This window comes from Saccopteryx bilineata, chromosome 4 (assembly GCF_036850765.1).
Source record: "Saccopteryx bilineata isolate mSacBil1 chromosome 4, mSacBil1_pri_phased_curated, whole genome shotgun sequence".
NCBI lineage: Eukaryota > Metazoa > Chordata > Mammalia > Chiroptera > Emballonuridae > Saccopteryx > Saccopteryx bilineata.
In genome coordinates this window covers 131,241,829-131,261,579 of record NC_089493.1, presented here as the reverse complement: position 1 = coordinate 131,261,579, position 19,751 = coordinate 131,241,829, and the positions used below count along the sequence as shown (strand labels likewise).

General features: G+C 49.2%; 1 protein-coding gene across 12 annotated transcripts in view; it reads left to right on the top strand.

Moving 5' to 3' along the window:
• The first annotated feature begins 581 nt into the window (after positions 1–581).
• SNUPN (snurportin 1) overlaps positions 582–19,751 on the top strand; it is a 40,907-nt gene continuing 21,737 nt past the window's right edge. For 2 of the 12 annotated variants that reach the window (XM_066278264.1, XM_066278254.1), the window contains exons 1-5: positions 806–907; positions 6,301–6,463; positions 10,640–10,787; positions 19,058–19,162; positions 19,295–19,496. In XM_066278264.1, coding sequence (XP_066134361.1) covers positions 808–907; positions 6,301–6,463; positions 10,640–10,787; positions 19,058–19,162; positions 19,295–19,496 — 718 coding nt within the window. In that variant the 5' untranslated portion in view covers positions 806–807. The other 10 variants (XM_066278259.1, XM_066278260.1, XM_066278261.1 and 7 more) reach the window with 10 other exon arrangements.

The following is a 19,751-nucleotide window of genomic DNA, read 5'->3' as shown; positions in this document are numbered from 1 at the left end:
CCACGTCCTTGTGTTGTTCCTCGCAGATTACATGAGCTAACACGCGAGACGGTGTATGGGTAATGAAAGCAGTCACGGCAAGGAACTCCCGTTCCCCACTCTGCGTGTCACCAGCGCCCCCCGCAGACGCCCCGCTGTGGCTGATCAGCGCTACCGCGTCGACCTGCCTGCCCGCCCCTTGGAGGTGTAGGTCATTCCGCGCGGGCCTCGGAGCACTCTGTCCTGGCCGCTTTGGCAAGGATTGGCGTCCCGGCCTTTGCGATACCACCGAGTAGGAAAGAGCCTCCCACGCAAACAAACGGGCCGTGACCAGGTCCGGAGCCGCACAGGCAAACCGGTAGGGGAGTGCGAGGGGAGGAGACATTCAGCACCTCCGCACGCCCGGGACCAAGGCGTCCGCAGTCCTGCGTGCGGGTGAAACCCAAGAACCAGCACAAGAGACCTGCAGCGTAAACACGCTGCCGACGCAGCCCGCCCCAGCAGTCGGGGCGGAAGTCGGGCGCCCGCGGCGGGAGGGGCCGGAAGCTCGGGAGGCGGGGCGGTGGCGACCGAGGGGCGGGGCGGCCTCCTGGGGCAGCTGATTGGCTTCCTCTAGCGGCGGGGCGCGACTAACTGTTACTTCGGCCAGTGAGTCCTGTGTTCAAACTTGAGTTCCACAGGCTCCAACCGCTCTTCAGTGCCGATCTGAGTCCCCGTGGCTGCTCCGCCGGCCGCCGAGGCCTTTCCGGTAGGGCGGGACCCGTCAAGTCCTTCCCCAGGCACGCTCTCGCCGCTCTACTCCCTCGGTGACCGGAACCTTGCGGACCTATGGGGGAGGGAGTCCTGTATGGCCTAAGCTGCCTCATCTCGAGGGAGCGGGGGGTGGGCGATGGCGGGGATAGCGCCGCCGGGAGTGGAGAAGAGCTCGGTGAGAGGCGCCCAGGAGGCCTCGACCCCGGGCCGGGATACGGGCGGAGGCCTCGGAGGTCGGGGTGGGCAAGTGGGAGTGAGTGGGGGCGGAGGCAGCAGGAGGATGGGACGAGCCACGGGGCCAGGGCGGGGGACGCCGGAGGCTGCCCCAGCCGCAGAACTGGTGAGAGAACCACGAGCAGCCTGTGGCGGCGCGGGGAGCTTCCCGCGGTCTAGAGCTGAGGTAGAGACTGTTGTGGTTCTCGGCAGAGCGGGACTTAGGCTTTGTATTATGGAAGTACAGAATACGGAAAGTAGCACGCCATTATAAGGGCTCTCAAGTCCTCCTCACCTAGCCTCAACTACAAATGGCCACCCCGACTGCATCCCCAGCGTGTTGAGACCACCCTCACATCAGCAGTGGTCACGTTAAAAAAGAGACCCTTCTCTGTTTAGTGAGCACAGAGGTTACGTTTTCTCCAAGATGAAAAGAATTCTGGAAATTGTACAGCACTGTGATAGAATCAGTCGAGTCCGAAAGACCAGTGTAACAGCCTTTAATGAAAGGAAACCTGCCGGGCTGTGTTGTACGAGAGAGCAGTCTCCAGGGTCCGGCCCTGGCCCCGTGGCTCGTCCCATCCTCCTAGTTATCTAATAGGTAGGGTTAAATAAGGGATTTGAGGGTGGGGGGCTGGTAATCATTAAGGAAAAATGTAGCTTTCAGTGATGTATGTAAGATTAACCGTAAATTAACTAGGGGACCTTCCACACCCAGCTTAGTCACTGGATGTCTGGGGAAGGTGATCAGGAACATCGAGTTTGTCAATGTCCCTTGTCCACTTAAGGGAGGAGAGTGTCAATGGCCCCCACCTGCAACCCTATCACACTGTGAATGGACTTAACACTATTGAACTATATACATTTAGAAATGGCTAAAATGGTAAATTTTATGTCGTGAGTTTTTATTTTATTTATTTTTTATTTATTGATGTTTTTGGGGTGGGGGGGAGAGAGAAAGGGGAGGAGCAGGAAGCATCAACTCCCATATGTGCCTTGACTGGGCAAGCCCAAGGTTTCGAACCGGCAACCTCAGCGTTCCAGGTTGACGCTTTATCCCACTGCGCCACCACAGGTCAGGCTATGTCGTGAGTTTTTAAAAAAACTTACTGCTTTTTAGAAAAAGGGGAAGGGAGAGACAGAGACATCAGTTTGTTGTTCCACTTATTTATGCATGCATTGGTTGATTCTTATATGTGTCCCAACCAGGGATGGAACCTGGGACCTCGGTGGGTAGAGGATGCTCTATCACTGAGCCACCCAGCTGGGGCCTTGACCGTATTTTTTTTTTTTAGAGTTTCTTAGAAATTAAAAAATCTAATGCAGCCTGACCAGATAGTGGCACAGTGGATAGAGCGTCGGACTGGAACGCAGAGCACCCAGGTTCAAAACCCCGAGGTCACCAGCTTGAGCGTGGGCTTGTCTGGTTTGAGCAAGGTTCACCAGCTTGAGCCCCAGGTCACTGGCTTGAGCAAGGGGTCACTCACTCTGCTGTAGCCCCCCCCCTCCCCGTCAAGGCACATATGAGAAAGCAATCAATGAACAACTAAGATGCCCCAACAAAGAATTGAAGATGAAGAATTCTCATCTCTCTCCCTTCCTGCCTGTCTGTCCCCATCTGTTTCTCTCTGTGTTTCTGACACACACACACACACACACACACAAAATTTAATGCAGCAAATTTAAGAAAAAAAATGATATCAAGTGTGCAGTGTGCCCTGGTTGGCTCAGTGGTAGTGTCAGCCTGGGTTGTGGAGGTTCCGGGTTCCATTACCCGTCAGGGCACACAGGAGAAGCACCCATCTGCTTCTCCACCCCTCCCCCTGTCCATTCTCTCTTCCCCTTCTGCAGCCATGGCTTGGTTGGAGCAAAGTTGACCCAGTGCTGAGGATGGCTCCATGGCCTCCGCCTCAGGCGCTAAAGTAGCTGTTGCCGAGCAATGGAGCAATAGCCCCAGGTGGGCAGAGCAGCGCCAGGCAGGGGGCTCACCAGTGGAGCCCAGTCCAGGCTCATGCAGGAGTCTGTCTCTCTGCCTCCCCACTTGTCACTTAAGAAAATTTTTTTTAAAAATCTATGCAATATAAAGTGACTCATTGCCAAGTAGAGACCCATAATGTTGTATTGTTAACTATAGAGCCTCTGGAATGAACTTGTTGGTTTTGGTGCTCAGAAGTAGGAGCTGACTCTGCTGGAGGGCAGGCACTGTGGTGCCCACAGAATGGAAGGGTTCGGCTAGCCCAGCTGGGAGTCGGACTTCTCTCAGATGTTCCCATTTTCTTACTTTCTGAGGCACACCTGTAACCCTTGCGTAAGCCCCGTGCCTCCTCATACCTTTATTCACAGGAGAGTGAATGAAATGCGAGTTCACCTCTTTCTCCCCACTTTTGTTCTTTAGGGGCAGCCACTCTGTTCTCCCAAATGCACCATATGTCAGTCCTTCACATGTCTAAAGCCTATGTTATTAGCTGGTAGACAGCCTTCCACATTCTAGCTATCATGTTTCTTTTTCTTTTTTTTTCTTTTTTAGCTACTATTTTTCAAATGAATCCTACATAGATAGTCCTATAACCTTCCTTCTGCCCACTCCAAACAAAAAAAACTTATAAAATGAGAAATTAACAGGCCTGACCTGTGATGGTGCAGTGGATAAAGCGCCGACCTGGAAATGCTGAGGTCACCAGTTCGAAACCCTGGGTTTGCCTGGACAAGGCACATATGGGAGTTGATGCTTCCAGCTCCTCTCTCTCCTCTCTCTCTCTGTCTCTCCCTCTCCTCTCTAAAATGAATAAATTTAAAAAAAATGACTACATTTGGGACTGTCCTTTAAAAAAAAAAAAAAAAGAAATTAATAGCCAGGTTTGGGTCTTTGGTTTCTCAAGGAGCCCAGGAAACAGTGTTTCTCCTGGGCTAAATTTTCTTTTTTTTTTTTTCTTTTATAGAGGCAGAGAGACAGACTCCCGCATGTGCACCAAGCCCCCTACCAGGTGATGCTCTGCCCATCTGGGGCTGCTAATATGTTGCTCAGCAACTGAGCTATTTCAGTGGGTGAGGCAAGGCTATGGAGCCATCCTCAGTGACCAGGGCCAACTTGCTCAAATCGAGCCATAGCTGCAGGAGAAGAAGAAAGAGAGAGGAGGAGGGGTGGAGAAGCAGATAGTTGCTTCTGTGTGCCCTGATCCAGAATTGAACCTGGGACTCCCACATGCCAAGCCTATGCTTTACCGCTGAGCCAAATAGCCAAGGCCTGGAGCTAAATATTCTTAAAGTGGCCCTCGCTGGTTGGCTTAGTGGTAGAGCCTCGGTCTGGCATGCAGGAGTCCCGGGTTTGATTCCCGGCAAGGGCACACAGGAGAAGCGCCCATCTGCTTCTCTACCCCTCCCCCTCTTCTTCCTCTCTGTCTCTCTCTTGCCCTCCCGCAGCCAAGGCTCCATTGGAGGAAAGTTGGCCCGGGCGCTGAGGATGGCTCCATGGCCTCTGCCTCAGACGCTAGAATGGCTCTGGTTGCAACAGAGCGACGCCCCAGATGGGTAGAGCATCGCCCCCTGGTGGGCATGCTGGGTGCATCCTGGTTGGGCACAAGCGGGAGTCTGCCTCCCCATTTCCAACTTCAGAAAAATACAAAAAAAAAATTTTTTTCTTAAAGTGAGTTGACATATATTAGAGTTAATCAATTGGATAAAATTTGCATCAGAAAGTTATGAGTTAATGAGTATGTAGAAATATTCAGAAAAAAGAATTAGGTACTTGATTACATGACTGGTTAGCAGTGACGGTAAGTAAGAATTGATGACAGGACCTCTGGTGATGGTTGACAAAAAACAGAAGTTAGATTCAGTCACAAAGTGAATTTGCTTAATGACTAACATTTAAGTTTATATCTATACACTCATACACCCAACTGTCAGAAGCATCATTACTGAAATAGCTGAAGAAAATGATGTAATTGCTCATCTGTAACTCTATCCATAACTTTTGTTTTTCTCATGGAAACTTAAGATTTTGGATTAAGTGAGGCTTTTTAGGAATGTAGACATTATGCTACATTTAAAAAAATAAATTTATTGGCCCTGGCTGGTTTGCTCAGTGGTAGAGTGTTGGCCCAGCGTGTGGAAATCTTGGGTTCAATTTCAGGTCAGGGTACACAGAAGCAGCGACCATCTGCTTCTCCACCCTTCTCCCTCCCCTTCTTTCTCTCTCTCTCACTCTCTCCCTCTCTCCCTCACTCCCTTTCTCCCTCACTCTCTCTCTCCCTCTCTCCTTCTTACGCAGCTATGACTCAATTGGTGGTTGATTCAAGCAGGTTGGCTCTGGGTGCTAAGGATGGCTCCATGGCTTCACCTCAGGCACTGAAATAGCTCGGTTGCTGAGCAACAGAGCAACAGCCCAAGATGGGCAGAGCACATCATCTGGTAGGGAGCTTGCCAGGTGACTCCCCATCAGGGCACATGCAGGAGTCTGTCTCTCTGCCTCCCTGCCTCAATAAAATAAATCAACAGCCCTGGCCGGTTGGCTCAGCGGTAGAGCGTCGGCCTAGCGTGCGGAGGACCCGGGTTCGATTCCCGGCCAGGGCACACAGGAGAAGCGCCCATTTGCTTCTCCACCCCTCCGCCGCGCTTTCCTCTCTGTCTCTCTATTCCCCTCCCGCAGCCAAGACTCCATTGGAGCAAAGATGGCCCGGGCGCTGGGGATGGCTCTGTGGCCTCTGCCTCAGGCGCTAGAGTGGCTCTGGTCGCAACATGGCGACACCCAGGATGGGCAGAGCATCGCCCCCTGGTGGGCAGAGCGTCGCCCCTGGTGGGCGTGCCGGGTGGATCCCGGTCGGGCGCATGCGGGAGTCTGTCTGACTGTCTCTCCCTGTTTCCAGCTTCAGAAAAGTGGAAAAAAAAAAAATCAACAAATAAAATGTATTGATTGATTTTAGAGAGAATGAGAGATCAATTTGTTGTTCCACATAGTTGTGCATCCATTGGTTGTTTGTTTTTTTTCCATTGGTTGTTTCTTTTTTTTTTTTTTTATTCATTTTAGAGAGGAGAGTGAGAGACAGAGAGAGAGAAGGGGGGGAGGAGCTGGAAGCATCAACTCCCATATGTGCCTTGACCAGGCAAGCCCAGGGTTTCGAACCGGCGACCTCAGCATTTCCAGGTCGACGCTTTATCCACTGCGCCACCACAGGTCAGGCCATTGGTTGTTTCTTGTATATACTCTGACCAGGGATAGAACCTGCAACCTTGTTGTATGGGGTAGATAACCAACTGAGCCACTTGGCTAGGGCCATCATGTTACATTATAACTGTCTGTATACACAGGAGGTAATATGAAATGAATGGACTATTTTCTTATGTTTTCCTTTGTAGGGAAAATGGAAGAGCTGAGTCAAGCTCTGGCTGGTAGCTTTTCTGTGTCTCAAGATCTGAATAGCACAGCTGCCCCCCACCCACGCTTGGCCCAGTACAAGTCCAAGTACAGTACCTTGGAGCAGAGTGAGCGGCGCCACCGGTTATTGGAACTGCAGAAATTGTAAGGGATGCTTTAACCCCCTGGTTGTTTTCTGCAGGCTGGGCACAGTGTACTGTTCAGGAGGCTCTAGGCTTGCCTTGGGAGAACCCCCTGCAAAGTAGACCCTTTGTAGGTTGATTCTGTGGTTTGAGGTTGGGAGGAGTAATTCCTGGCAGATGTAGATATCCTTTACACCCAGAGCTTGTGAAAAGATGAAGAAGTTTGAAAGTAAAAGTTCAGTTATTTGCTTAAATTTTCCTTTTTTTATTTCTGGCAGCAGTACTTGTGAAAATCACACCCAGATTTCCACTCCCCACATTCTCTGTGTAGCTTCTCCCACACTCTGGATCTTGGCATTGACGTGGCCTTCCTGTCTGCCTGCAGCCCAGATGTTTCTGTGAAGCCCTTGGGGTTCCAGACACATACTTCCCCAAAAAGCTGAGGAAATGTCTTCCACACACATAATCCTCAGTGCCAAGATGAGCACAGGGAAAAATCAGAATTGGAGTGTTTGAGGCTGGCTACTCTGAAGGCAGGGCTTGTCCTTTAAAAAGAAAAATTGCCTGACCAGGCAGTGGCACAGTGGATGGAGCGTTGGACTGGGATGCGGAGGACCTGGGTTCGAGACCACGAGGTCACCAGCTTGAACGCAGGTTCATCTGCTTTGAGCAAAGCTCACCAGCTTGGACCCAAGGTCGCTGGCTCAAGCAAGAGGTTACTCGGTCTGCTGAAGGCCCGTGGTCAAGGCACATATGAGAAAGCAGTCAATGAGCAACTAAGGTGTCGCAACGAAAAACTGATGATTGATGCTTCTCATCCTTCTCTGTTCCTGTCTGTCTATCCCTCTCTCTGACTCTCTCTCTGTCTCTGTAAAAAATAATAATTAAAAAAAATTATTGATTGATTTTAATGAGATAGGAATGGAGAGAGAAAGATAGGAACATTGATCTGTTCCTGTATGCACCCTGACCAGGGATTGAACCTGCAATTTCTGTGCTTTGGGATGATGCCCTAATTAACTGAGCCATCTGGCAGGGCTAAGCCTGTCCTTTTATTCTCAGTGCAGCACGGACTTCTTCTGGGTAATCAGTTAAGAAATTGAAAATCTCCTGACCTGTGGTGGCGCAGTGGATAAAGCATCGACCTGGAATGCTGAGGTCGCTGGTTCAAAACCCTGCACTTATCTGATCAAGGCACATATGGGAGTTGATGCTTCCTGCTCCTCCCCCCTTTCTCTCTCTCTCTCTCTCTCTCTCTCTCTCTCCCCTCTCTAAAATAATTAATTAATTAAAAAAAGAAATCGAAAATCTCCTGACCAGGCGGTGGCGCAGTGGATAGAGCATCGGACTGGAATGCAGAGGATCCAGGTTTGAGACCCCAAGGTTGCCAACTTGAGTGCGGGCTCATCTGGTTAGAGCAAAAGCTCACCAGCTTGGACCCAAGGTCGCTGGCTTGAGCAAGGGATTACTCGGTCTGCTGAAGGCCCGTGGTCGAGGCACATATGAAAAAGCAATCAATGAACAACTTAAGTGTCACAATGCGCAACGAAAAACTAATGATTGATGCTTCTCATCTCTCCGTTCCTGTCTGTCTGTCCCTGTCTATCCCTCTCTGTGTCTCTGTAAAAAAAAAAAAAAAAAAAAATAGAAATTGAAAATCAAGAGATACAATTTTTTTTTTTTATTCAGTGAGAGGAGGGGAGGCAGAGAGACAGACTCCCACATACACCCAACTGGGATCCACCTGGCAAGCTCACTAGGGGGCTGTGCTCTGCGTTGCTCCTCTGCTCAGCCACAGAGATCTTCTTAATGCCTGAGGTGGAGGCCATGGAGCTGTCCTCGGCACCTGAGGCCAACTGGTTCCACTCAAGCCATGGCTGCGGGAGGGGAAGAGATAGAGAGAAGTGAGAGGGGGTGGGGTAGAGAAGCAGATAGTCATTTCTCCTGTGTACCCTGACCAAGAATTGAACCTGAGACATCCACATACTGGCTGATGCTCTACCACTGAGCCAGCCGGCCAGGGCCAAGAGATGCTATTAACAGCTGCACAGCTTCTGCACCATCTGCATTTTGCCTAGTGCTGCATCACTGGGTGTATTCAGCAGAAATGGTTCCCCATAGCCTCTGGGTTACTTGCAGGTGACATTCTCAGATCACCCTCATGCCTCCCTTTAAAAAAATTATAACGTATTTTGAATTTTGAACTATGCATTCATATAAGGAATGTATTACCTGTTGCAAAATAATAGGTAAAGTTTTCCTCCTGATTTTGTCCACTAGCCAACCAGTTGTTCTCCCATATTATTAGTTCCTTGTGTGTCCTTGCGAAGATATTCGCTGCAATATGAGCAAGTGTGTAGTGACGTTTCTTAAAAGTAGCATGTATAGTACACTGTCCTGTACATTTATTTTATTGTTTAAAATAATTGATTTTAGAAAGAGGAGAGAGAAAGGGTTGGGTGGGAGAAGCAGGAAGCGTCAACTTATGGTAGTTGCTTCTCGTATGTGCCTTGACCAGGCAAGCCTGGGATTTTAAACTGGCAACCTCAGCATTCCAGTTCGATGTTTTATCCAATGTGCCACTACAGGTCAGGTTTTTTTTTTTTCTTCCAATGATTGATTTTAGAGAGACAAAGAAAGTGGGAGAGAGAGAGAGAGGGAAACATTCATTTCGTTCCACTTAGTTGTACATTCATTGGTTGCTTCCTGTATGTGCCCTGACTGTAGGATGACTCTCTGATGGAGCTACCCAGCCAGGGCCATAGTTAACAGTGGTTTTTTCAGAGAGCTGCATCAGTTCACAAAGTGCCAGGTAATCCATTGAATGGATAGTTCATGACATAATCTAAACAGCCCCCTACTGATGGACATCTGGTAGTTTCCTTCTCCTGTGCTTAGAAAAACAGTGCTTGGGAAATAACCACAGAAATGCATCCTTTTGTATACGTACAAGTACACCAGTTCTCCCTTATTCCTGAAATAGAAGACCATGGTGCTGCATGTGCCCCCTCCGATGCACACCTTGGTGTGCATGAACGTGTGTGTGTGTGTGTGTGTGTGTGTGTGTAAAGAACCAGTTGAGTCAGTCTCATATCTCAGTGCTTATCTCGCCCTTAGCATCAAGGAAACCAAGCTCAGGAGTTTATGTAGCAGCTGCAAGTCACTTCGGAACAATTAGGTTCCAAAGGTTATTTTTTTTCTCTCCCAAACTTTCTATAATATGTCATTTTTAAAAAAGAGGAAGATAATGATAAAGGAAAACATAAGTAAAACATGAAATTGTAAGCTAAGTGTTTTTTTTTTTTAAAGTTAGGAGCTAGAGAAAGGCCTGGTGGCTCCTCTGAAGATTGTATAAAGCGGGAAACCCCAGAAGCTGTCCTTTAGAGAAAATTCTCACTGTACCGGCCCAGGCCGGGTAGCTCAGTTGTTTAGAGTGTCGTCCTGATCATCAAGGTTATGGGTTTGATCCCTGGTCAGGGCACATATAGGAAACAGCCAGTGAATGCATAAATAAGTGGAATCACAAATCGGTGTTTCTTTGTCTCTCCCTTCCTCTCTAAAATCAATTAAAAAATTAAAAAAAAATTCTCATTGCATCTCTTCAGTTGCTGGGGCCTTTGCACTAGATATCTGCCAGGCAGAGAAGTATTAGCTCTCATCTATGGTAGGGGAGGGAGGGGGAGTCAGCCTTTCCAGCTAGTGAACCTTTAAAATTTCTTTTTTTATAATTTGATATTGATGTTAGACAGAAAGGGAGGAGAGAGATGAGAAGCATCAACTTCATTTTAGTTGTTCATTGATTGCTTCTCATATGTGCCTTAACCTGGAATGCTCAAGCCAAGCCAGTGACCACTTGCTCAAGCCAGTAACTTAGGGGATTTTGAACCCGGAACCTCAGTGTCCCAGGTCAACATTCCATCCACTATGCCACCACGGGTCAGGCCAACATTCCTTTCAAAATTTTACTTCGCTCAGTCTTAGGAAACAGGAAGATTATGTTCAGGATGAGTTTCCTATTTAGGATCTGTGAGGGGGTGGTCACAAATTTAGCTTTATAGAGGAAATTTTGTCATTTCTTACTCCTATCAGAATCCCCAAATTGCTCCTAAATTTGGAGCCTTTGAATTGAATCAATCTGTCCTGTTGTCAGGTGTCCTCCTACAAGACAGACCTATCTTTATGCCTTTTCTTTCTCTAGAAAGCGGCTAGATTATGTGAATCATGCCAGGAGACTGGCTGAAGATGACTGGACGGGGATGGAGAGTGAGGAGGAAGAAGATAAGAAAGATGGTGAAGAAATGGACATGGACACTGGCAAGAAGTTACCCAAACGCTATGCTAATCAAGTGAGTACCCCCGAAAGACTGGGCCAGCCTGACCAGGCAGTGGCGCAGTGGTTAGAGCGTCAGACTGGGATGTGGAGGACCCAGGTTCGAGACCCCGAGGTTGCCAGCTTGAGCGTGGGCTCATCTGGTTTGAGCAAAGCTCACCAGCTTGGACCCAAGGTTGCTGGCTTGAGCAAGGGGTTACTCGGTCTGCTGAAGGCCCACGGTCAAGGCACATATGAGAAAGCAATCAATGAACAACTAAGGTGTTGCAACGAAAAACTGATGATTGATGCTTCTCATCTCTCTCTGTTCCTGTCTATCTGTCCCTATCTATCCCTCTCTCTGACTCTCTCTGTATCTCTGTAAAAAAAAAAAAAAAGATTGGGCCAGCTGGTTCCATCCCATTCCTACTCTACAGTCAGACCCAGTGAAACAAATGTTGCCATAAAGAGAGGAGGAGGGGCGGGGAAAGGAGTAGGAGCTGCAAAGAAAAGGCTGATGTTTAAGAAGTTTGCAGCTGGAGAAGAGAGATGGCTCACAGTGCCATGTGCTGTTCTGGAACCAGTGACAGAGCCTGTGAGCAGTGGGTTTGGGACCCACTTCCGCAGACTCACTGCTGATATGCGAAGGGACTCCATGCCCTTGTCACTTCTTTAGTAGTCATGGCATAGCTCCTGGCTTGGACCTGCTCAACCCAGCTCTGCTCCACCACACTCCCAGACTGATACAGTATTTCCCAGCAGTAGACTAAGGTGTCAGTCTTGGGTCTTCACATTCAGATGGTGGGAGATGGGAAGTGTAGCTGCCCTTGACCATCAGGAGCCAGTGCAGCCATCCCAGAACCCCCAGTTGGCCTGTGTGAAGCCAAGGCTATGAAATCATATCAGTATAACAACCTTAACTCAGTGCCCTGTGGCTCCAGAGAGGAAACCAATTTGGCCAGTGGCTCCATGGAGGTAGTGGGCATGGAGCCTGCCCAGAGCACCAGGCAGTCCGGGCATTCGGGAAGGGGTGCGGGGGTCCACCCCACTATTGTGAACTTCTTTCCATAGCCTAAGTGTCCTGTCAACTCAGAACCTTCTCCCACCTTTATTATATGGTTCCTGGGTGCACACACTCCCATCTCCTCTGCCTCAGACACAGCATGGTAAAGTCTTCTGTGACAGCAGCATTCAGTTCTGTCAGGAAGGCCTTGTTAAGGCCCTGTGTCGAGCTAGGCCATGCTGTGGAGAGGGAGGCTTGGGTCAGAAGTAGGTCTGTACTGCTGGAGTAAGCATAGATTGTGGTTTTTGCTATTAAGAAAGTGGGATTCACTCCCATTAAGCAAGGAAGCAGGGTTGTGAAATCAGGAGAAAGTTAATAAGGAGCCAGCTTTGAAGCCTGCATGGGACAGGCAGAGCTGCACGGCATTTAAGGAAGCAGAGACAGGCCAAGCCTGAGCCTGGGGGTGGGAGAGGACATGGTGTGTTTATGGGTGGCAAGGGTGAGGCAGCTTGGCGCGGGGAGGGATATAGCAGAATCATGCAGGGGTTTCGACTGTGTTTTCTTTTTACTCTTATATTTTATTTTTATTGATTTTAGAGCAGCGGTTCTCAACCTGTGGGTCACGATCCCGGCGGGGGTCGAACGACCAAAACACAAGGGTCGCCTAAAGCCATCGGAAATACATATATATATATATATTTTTAAATACTTTATTGATTTTACAGAGACAGGAGAGAAAGGGGAGCATGGAATGGGAAGTAACAACTCATAGTTGTTTCAGGCTAGTTGTTCATTGCTTGCTTGCGGTATGTGCCTTGACCAGGGAAGCCCGGGGTTTCGAACCGGCAACCTTGGCATTCGAGGCTGAAGGTTTATCCACTGCGCCACCACAGGCCAGGCGGAAATACATATTTTATTTAAAAATGTATTGTATAATAAATATGTATTTTATTTAAAAAATGTATTGTATAATAAATATGTATTTTATTTAAAAATGTACTGTATAATAAATATGTATTTTCTGATGGCTTTAGGCGACCCCTGTGTTTTGGTCGTTTGACCCCCGCCGGGGTCGCGACCCACAGGTTGAGAACCACTGTTTTAGAGAGAGAGAGAGAGAAACACTGATTTGTTGTTCCACTTATTTATGCATTCATTTATTGATCTTTGTATGTGCCCTGACTGCAGATCCACAACCTTGGCATATTAGGGTTGTGTGCTAACCAACTAGGCTACCTGGCCAAAGCCTTTTTTATTTTTATTTTATTATTTTGTTATTTTATTTTTCTGAAGTTGGAAACGGGGAGAGACAGTCAGACAGACTCCCGCATGCGCCCGACCGGGATCCACCCGGCACGCCCACCAGGGGGCGACGCTCTGCCCTCCGGGTGTCGCTCTGTTGCTACCAGAGCCACTCTAGCGCCTGGGGCAGAGGCCAAGGAGCCATCCCCAGCGCCCGGGCCATCTTTGCTCCAATGGAGCCTCACTGCGGAAGGGGAAGAGAGAGACAGAGAAGAAGGAGAGGGGGAAGGGTGGAGAAGCAGATGGGTGCCTTTCCTGTGTGCCCTGGCCGGGAATCGAACCCGGGACTTCTGCACGCCAGGCCGACGCTCTACCACTGAGCCAACCGGCCAGGGCCGCCAAATCCTTTTTTTTTTTTTTTAATTCATTTTTAGAGGAGAGAGGGAGAGGGAGAAGGAGAGATAGAGGGAGAGAGAGAGAGAAAAACAGAGAGAAGGGGGAGGAGCTGGAAGCATCAACTCCCATATTTGCCTTGACCAGGCAAACCTAGGGTTTCGAACCGGCGACCTCAGCATTTCCAGGTCGACGCTTTATCCACTGTGCCACCACAGGTCAGGCCCGCCAAATCCTTTTTTAAAAAAAAACTAAGTGACGCCTGACCAGACAGTGGCGCAGTGGATAGAGCGTCAGACCGAGATGCGGAAGACCCAGGTTCGAGACCCCGAGGTCTCCAACTTGAGCACAGGCTCATCTGGTTTGAGCAAAAGCTCACTGGCTTGAGCCCAAGGTCACTGGCTTGAGCAAGGGGTTACTCGGTCTGCTGAAGGCCTGCAGTCAAGGCACATATGAGAAAGCAATCAATCAACAGCTAAGGTATTGCAACACACAACGAAAAACTAATGATTTATGCTTCTTATCTCTTCGTTCCTGTCTGTCTCTCCCTGTCTATCCCTCTCTCTGACTCTCTGTCTCTGTAAAAAACAAACAAACAACTAAGTGACTATTTATTTATTTATTTTTTTACAGGGACAGAGAGAGAGGGATATTTAGGGACAGACAGACAGGAACGGAGAGAGATGAGAAGCATCAATCATCAGTTTCTCGTTGCGACACCTTAGTTGTTCATTGATTGCTTTCTCATATGTGCCTTGACCGTGGGCCTTCAGCAGACCGAGTGACCCCTTGCTCAGTGACCTTAGGTCCGAGCTGGTGAGCTTTTTTTGCTCAACCCAGATGAGCTCATGCTCAAGCTGGCGACCTCGGGGTCTCGAACCTGGGTCTTCCACATCCCAGTCTGACGCTCTATCCACTGTGCCACTGCCTGGTCAGGCAAAACTAAGTGACTTTAATTTTTTCATTGATTTGATGGAGAGAAACAGAGAGGGAGAGGGACAGGGGAGGATCAACTTGTTGTTCCACTCAGTTCCATCTAATTTGCACTCATTGGTTGCCTGTCATGTGTGCCCTGACTGGGGATCAAACCCATAACCTTGGTGTGCTGGGATCCACTGAGCAACCTGGCTAGGGCTAAAATAAATGACTTTTTAATTCTGACTTTATTAAAGAGAGTGTCTACTTTCTTGTGTAGTCTTTATTGAAAATGTGCCCCAGCAAGAGAACCACTGCCAAGGGCAGCAAGACCCCCCCTGACTGTGTGTCTCCCTGTGGCAGATGCTGAAGTATGAGTCCATCTTTTCTCTGAGGCTGGGGATCCAGACTCATACCCCCTCCTACGGTTTTAGACGTCAGCTATGTTTCCTGTGTGGCTTTTCTTTTGCCAATTTTTTAATATCTGAAGTTAAGCTACTCTTGCATTTATGAGGCTCTTTCCTTTGTCCACCTGATGGTAGGTTTCACTTAGATTGCATTCTAAGTCAGCCTTTTATGAAGCCACAGTCCTCGAGGTGTTTGAGTTCTAGACCTTTCACACCATTTTCCTTTCCTGATGTCACAGGATGCTGTGTGCATTTGGTCAGAGCCTAAGTAGCCTGACCTGTGTTGGCGCAGTGGATAAAGTGTCAACCTGGAAACACTGAGGTTGCCGGTTCAAAACCCTGGGCTTGCCTGGTCAAGGCACATATAGGAGTTGATGCTTTCTGCTCCTCCCCCCTTCTCTCTCTCTCTCTCCCCTCTCTATAATGAATAAATAAAATCTTTAAAAAAAAAAAAAGATTTCAGGAGGCCAGCTCTGGGTTATTCCTCATCTGGAGATCTGCTTTTCAGTCTGGCCCATAGTCACAGTGGCATTGCTGGCAGCTGACCTGTATTACAGGGAAGAACAGAGCCATCTCTGTTGCTGGATGACTAAGTCACAGTCCGAAGGAACCCGACCTGCACACTCCCAGCAGGGACAGTGCATTGGCCCACTGGTCCTGGCAGGGCTGTGGTTTTCACTTCACCCTCTGGGTGTTGATGCACCCACACCTTTCTGGCATTCATTTCTTTCTTTTTCTTTTTTTTTAACAGCTTGTTTTTTTTTTTAATTTATTTTATTTTATTTTTTTATTCACTTTAGAGAGGAGAGAGAGAGAGAGGAGAGAGAGACAGGGGGGAGGAGCTGGAAGCATCAACTCCCATATGTGCCTTGACCGGGCAAGCCCAGGGTTTCGAACCGGCGACCTCAGCATTTCCAGGTCGACGCTTTATCCACTGCGCCACCACAGGTCAGGCCCATTTATTTCTTTTTAAAAATAATTCCAGTGTTGCCTGACCTGTGGTGGTGCAGTGGATAAAGCATCTGAAACATTGAGGTTGCTGGTTCAGAACCCTGGGCTTGTGTAGTCAAGGCACATATAGGAGTTGATGCTTCCTGCTCCTGTCCCCTTCTCTCTTTCTCTCTCTCTCCCTTCCTCTCTAAAATTAATAAAATATATTTTTATTTTATTTTATTTTATTTATTTTTTTTTTTTTTCATTTTTCTGAAGCTGGAAACAGGGAGAGACAGTCAGACAGACTCCCGCATGCGCCCGACCGGGATCCACCCGGCACGCCCACCAGGGGCGACGCTCTGCCCACCAGGGGGCGATGCTCTGCCCATCCTGGGCGTCGCCATGTTGCGACCAGAGCCACTCTAGCGCCTGAGGCAGAGGCCACAGAGCCATCCCCAGCGCCCGGGCCATCTTTGCTCCAAAGGAGCCTTGGCTGCGGGAGGGGAAGAGAGAGACAGAGAGGAAAGTGCGGCAGAGGGGTGGAGAAGCAAATGGGCGCTTCTCCTGTGTGCCCTGGCCGGGAATTGAACCCGGGTCCTCCGCACGCTAGGCCGACGCTCTACCGCTGAGCAAAATATATTTTTAAAAATAATAATTCCAGCCTTACCAGGTGGTGGCGCAGTGGATAGAGCGTCGGACTGGGATGCGGAGGACCCAGGTTCAAGACCCTGAGGTTGCATCTTGAGCGCAGTCTCATCTGGTTTGAGCAAAAAAAGAAAAGCTCACCAGCTTGAGCCCAAGGTTGCTGGCTCGAGCAAGGGGTTACTTGGTATACTGTAGCCCTACAGTCAAGGCACATATGAGAAAGCAATCAATGAACAACTAAGGTATCACAACGAAAAACTGATAATTGATGCTTCTCATTTCTCTCTGCTCCTGTCTGTGTGTCCCTGTCTATCCCTCTCTGTAAAAAAAAAAAAATAGTAATAATAATAATAATAATTCCAGTGTTGATTGGTTGTTTGATTGATTGATCTTATAGAGAGAGGAAAGGGGGAGAAACATCAATTTGTCATTCCACTTATTTTTGCATACATTGATCTTTTTTTAAAAATATTTTATTGAGCCTGACCTGTGGTGGCGCAGTGGGATAAAGCGTCGACCTGGAACACTGAGGTCGCCGGTTCGAAACCTTGGGCTTGCCTGGTCAAGGCACATATGGGAGTTGATGCTTCCTGCTCCTCCCCCTTCTCTCTCTCTCTGTCTCTCTCTCTCACTCCTCTCTCTCTAAAAAAAAAAAAAAAAATCAATAAATAAAATATTTAAAAAAAAATATTTTATTGATTTTAGAGAGAAAGGAGAAAGCCAGGGGACAAGGGGGAAGATGGGTGGGAATGGGGAGGAGCAGGTACAGAGGCAGTGCTGATGCAGTTAACTGCTGCCACATGCCGAAGAGGAGGGGGTTTCAGGGTGGGAGGTCCTTGGGCAATGGAAGGCAGTGAATTCTCTTTGGGATATACTGACTTTGAGGTGCAGAGAGGACACACAGAGGAAGAAATAGCAGTGTCCAGCTTGAAGTGTTCATCTGGAGGAGTGGAAGGATATCTGGACATGACAGAGAAGGCAGCTGGAGGCACCTCTTAGGGTGACTGTGAAGCTACAGAAGTAGATACAGTCCGCTCAGTCCACCCTGGGACAGCATCGAAGGAGAAAGAGGAGAGGGGCCTGAGACAGTTTGCTGAAGTGTATCTGTATGTTTTGGGGGAGTATGTGGAGGAATATTTGAAGGAGAAACAGCCCTGTGTCACAGGCAGGGGAACATGTCAAGGAGTATCACATGGAAGTGGAAGCAGGAGGATGAGGAGCTGAGGGAGAGACACTTGGCAGCAAGGATGTCATTGGTGGCTGTTAGCCAAGCTGTGGGTGAGCAGTTTGGACTGAGCACCAACAATGGAATAGTTTGAAGAAAAAGAAGAAAGTGTAGTAGCTTCACAGAAATGTGGATAAAGGTTTTCATCTTTGTTTTATTTTTTATAATGAGGGGTTGAGTGTTTTGTGGGCTGGTGGAAGGAGAGATAGGAGTCTCAGCCAGACACTCACTGACTGCCTGTTGGTGTGGGTGGGAGGTTTGTGAGTGATGGGTGATGGGGGAGGGCTGTGAGGGAGAGGTGATTGGGGAGGGCTGTGAGTGATGGGTGATAGCGGAGGGCTGTGAGGGAGAGGTGATGGGGAGGGCTGTGAGGGATGGGTGATGGGGTAGGGCTGTGAGGGAGAGGTGATTGGGGAGTGCTGTGAGGGATGGGTGATGGGGGAGGGCTGTGAGGGAGAGGTGATTGGGGAGGGCTGTGAGTGATGGATGATAGCGGAGGGATGGGTGATGGGGGAGGGCTGTGAGGGACAGGAAGGCTGTGAGGGAGAGGTGATGGGGGAGGGCTGTGAGGGAGAGGTGATGGGGGAGGGCTGTGAGTGACGGGTGATAGGGGAGGGCTGTGAGGGACAGGTGATGGGGGAGGGCTGTGAGGGACAGGTGATGGGGGAGGGCTGTGAGTGACAGGAGGGATGTGAATAACGGGTACACTGCTAAGCTCTTCACATTCATTTCACCACAGTTTCCACCCCCTGTCCCCAACATCCTTTAGTGTTTGTGTCACCAGTTTGGGAAGTAATGATCCAGTTTAAGAGCATCTCTGGGCCCTGGCCGGTTGGCTCAGTGGTAGAGCGTCGGCCTGGCGTGTGGAAGTCCCGGTTTCGATTCCCGGCCAGGGCACACAGGAGAGGTGCCCATCTGCTTCTCCACCCCTCCCCCTCTCCTTCCTCTCTGTCTCTCTCTTCCCCTCCTACAGCCAAGGCTCCATTGGAGCAAAATATGGCCCGGGCGCTGGGATGGCTCCTTGGCCTCTGCCCCAGGCGCCAGAGTGGCTCTGGTCACGACAGAGCGACGCCCCGGATGGGCAGAGCATCGCCCCCTGGTGGGCGTGCCTGGTGGATCCCGGTTGGGCGCATGCAGGAGTCTGACTGCCTACCCATTTCCAGCTTCAGAAAAATACAAAAAAAAGCAAAAAACAAACAAAAAAAAAGAGCCTCTCTGGTCAGGGATCTTACTCATCTCTGAGGAATAGACCTTGGAACCACAATAGATAAGGTAATGGTGGGTGGGCAGACAGAGTAAGGAAAGGAGGCGTCCCATGCAGGCAGTGGAGGTGAGGAGAGAAGCTGAAGTTCACAGTGAGTGCCTTCAGTCCTGTCCATTGAACAGGAGACAAATTGACTGCTGAGAGCAAGTGGGCTGGAGGCCCCATGGTCCTCTTTGGTGCCCTCATGCTTCCATATGTATTTCCATTATAGATACAGGATGTGGATTCTTTGTCACTATAAACCCCTGCTGACTTTCAACACCATGTTTTGTGTTCCCAGTTGATGCTCTCTGAGTGGTTAATCGACGTCCCTTCAGATTTGGGGCAGGAATGGATTGTGGTTGTGTGCCCTGTTGGAAAAAGATCCCTTATCGTGGCCTCCAGGGTGAGTAGCTGCCCCTGACCCTGTGGCACCATGACTGGTTTATAGCAGGAAGGAGTCTCTGCATTCCGTGTTCCTTGTCCACCTCCGCAGTGGTGCCTGGTGTGGGGACTTAAATGCTTTGCTGTGTTTCAGGAGGATTTTTTGATAGCCATCTTTGGGCTGATGACACCCTGCAGAATGGAAGCAGAGGGTAAGGAGAGCTGGTGCCTAATGAGAATGGGGCCTCTCTCCACACAGGGCTCTACCAGTGCCTACACCAAGAGCGGTTACTGTGTCAATAGGTTTTCTTCACTTCTGCCAGGGGGCAACAGGCGATACCCAACAACAGCCAAAGGTACGAACATAAAATTGTGTAATGATTCAGTTTTTTTTGTTTTTGTTTTTGTTTTTTTTTTTTGCATTTTTCTGAAGCTGGAAACAGGGAGAGACAGTCAGACAGACTCCCGCATGCGCCCGACCGGGATCCACCCGGCACGCCCACCATGGGGCGATGCTCTGCCCACCAGGGGATGATGCTCTGCCCATCCTGGGCGTCGCCATGTTGCGACCAGAGCCACTCTAGCGCCTGAGGCAGAGGCCACAGAGCCAT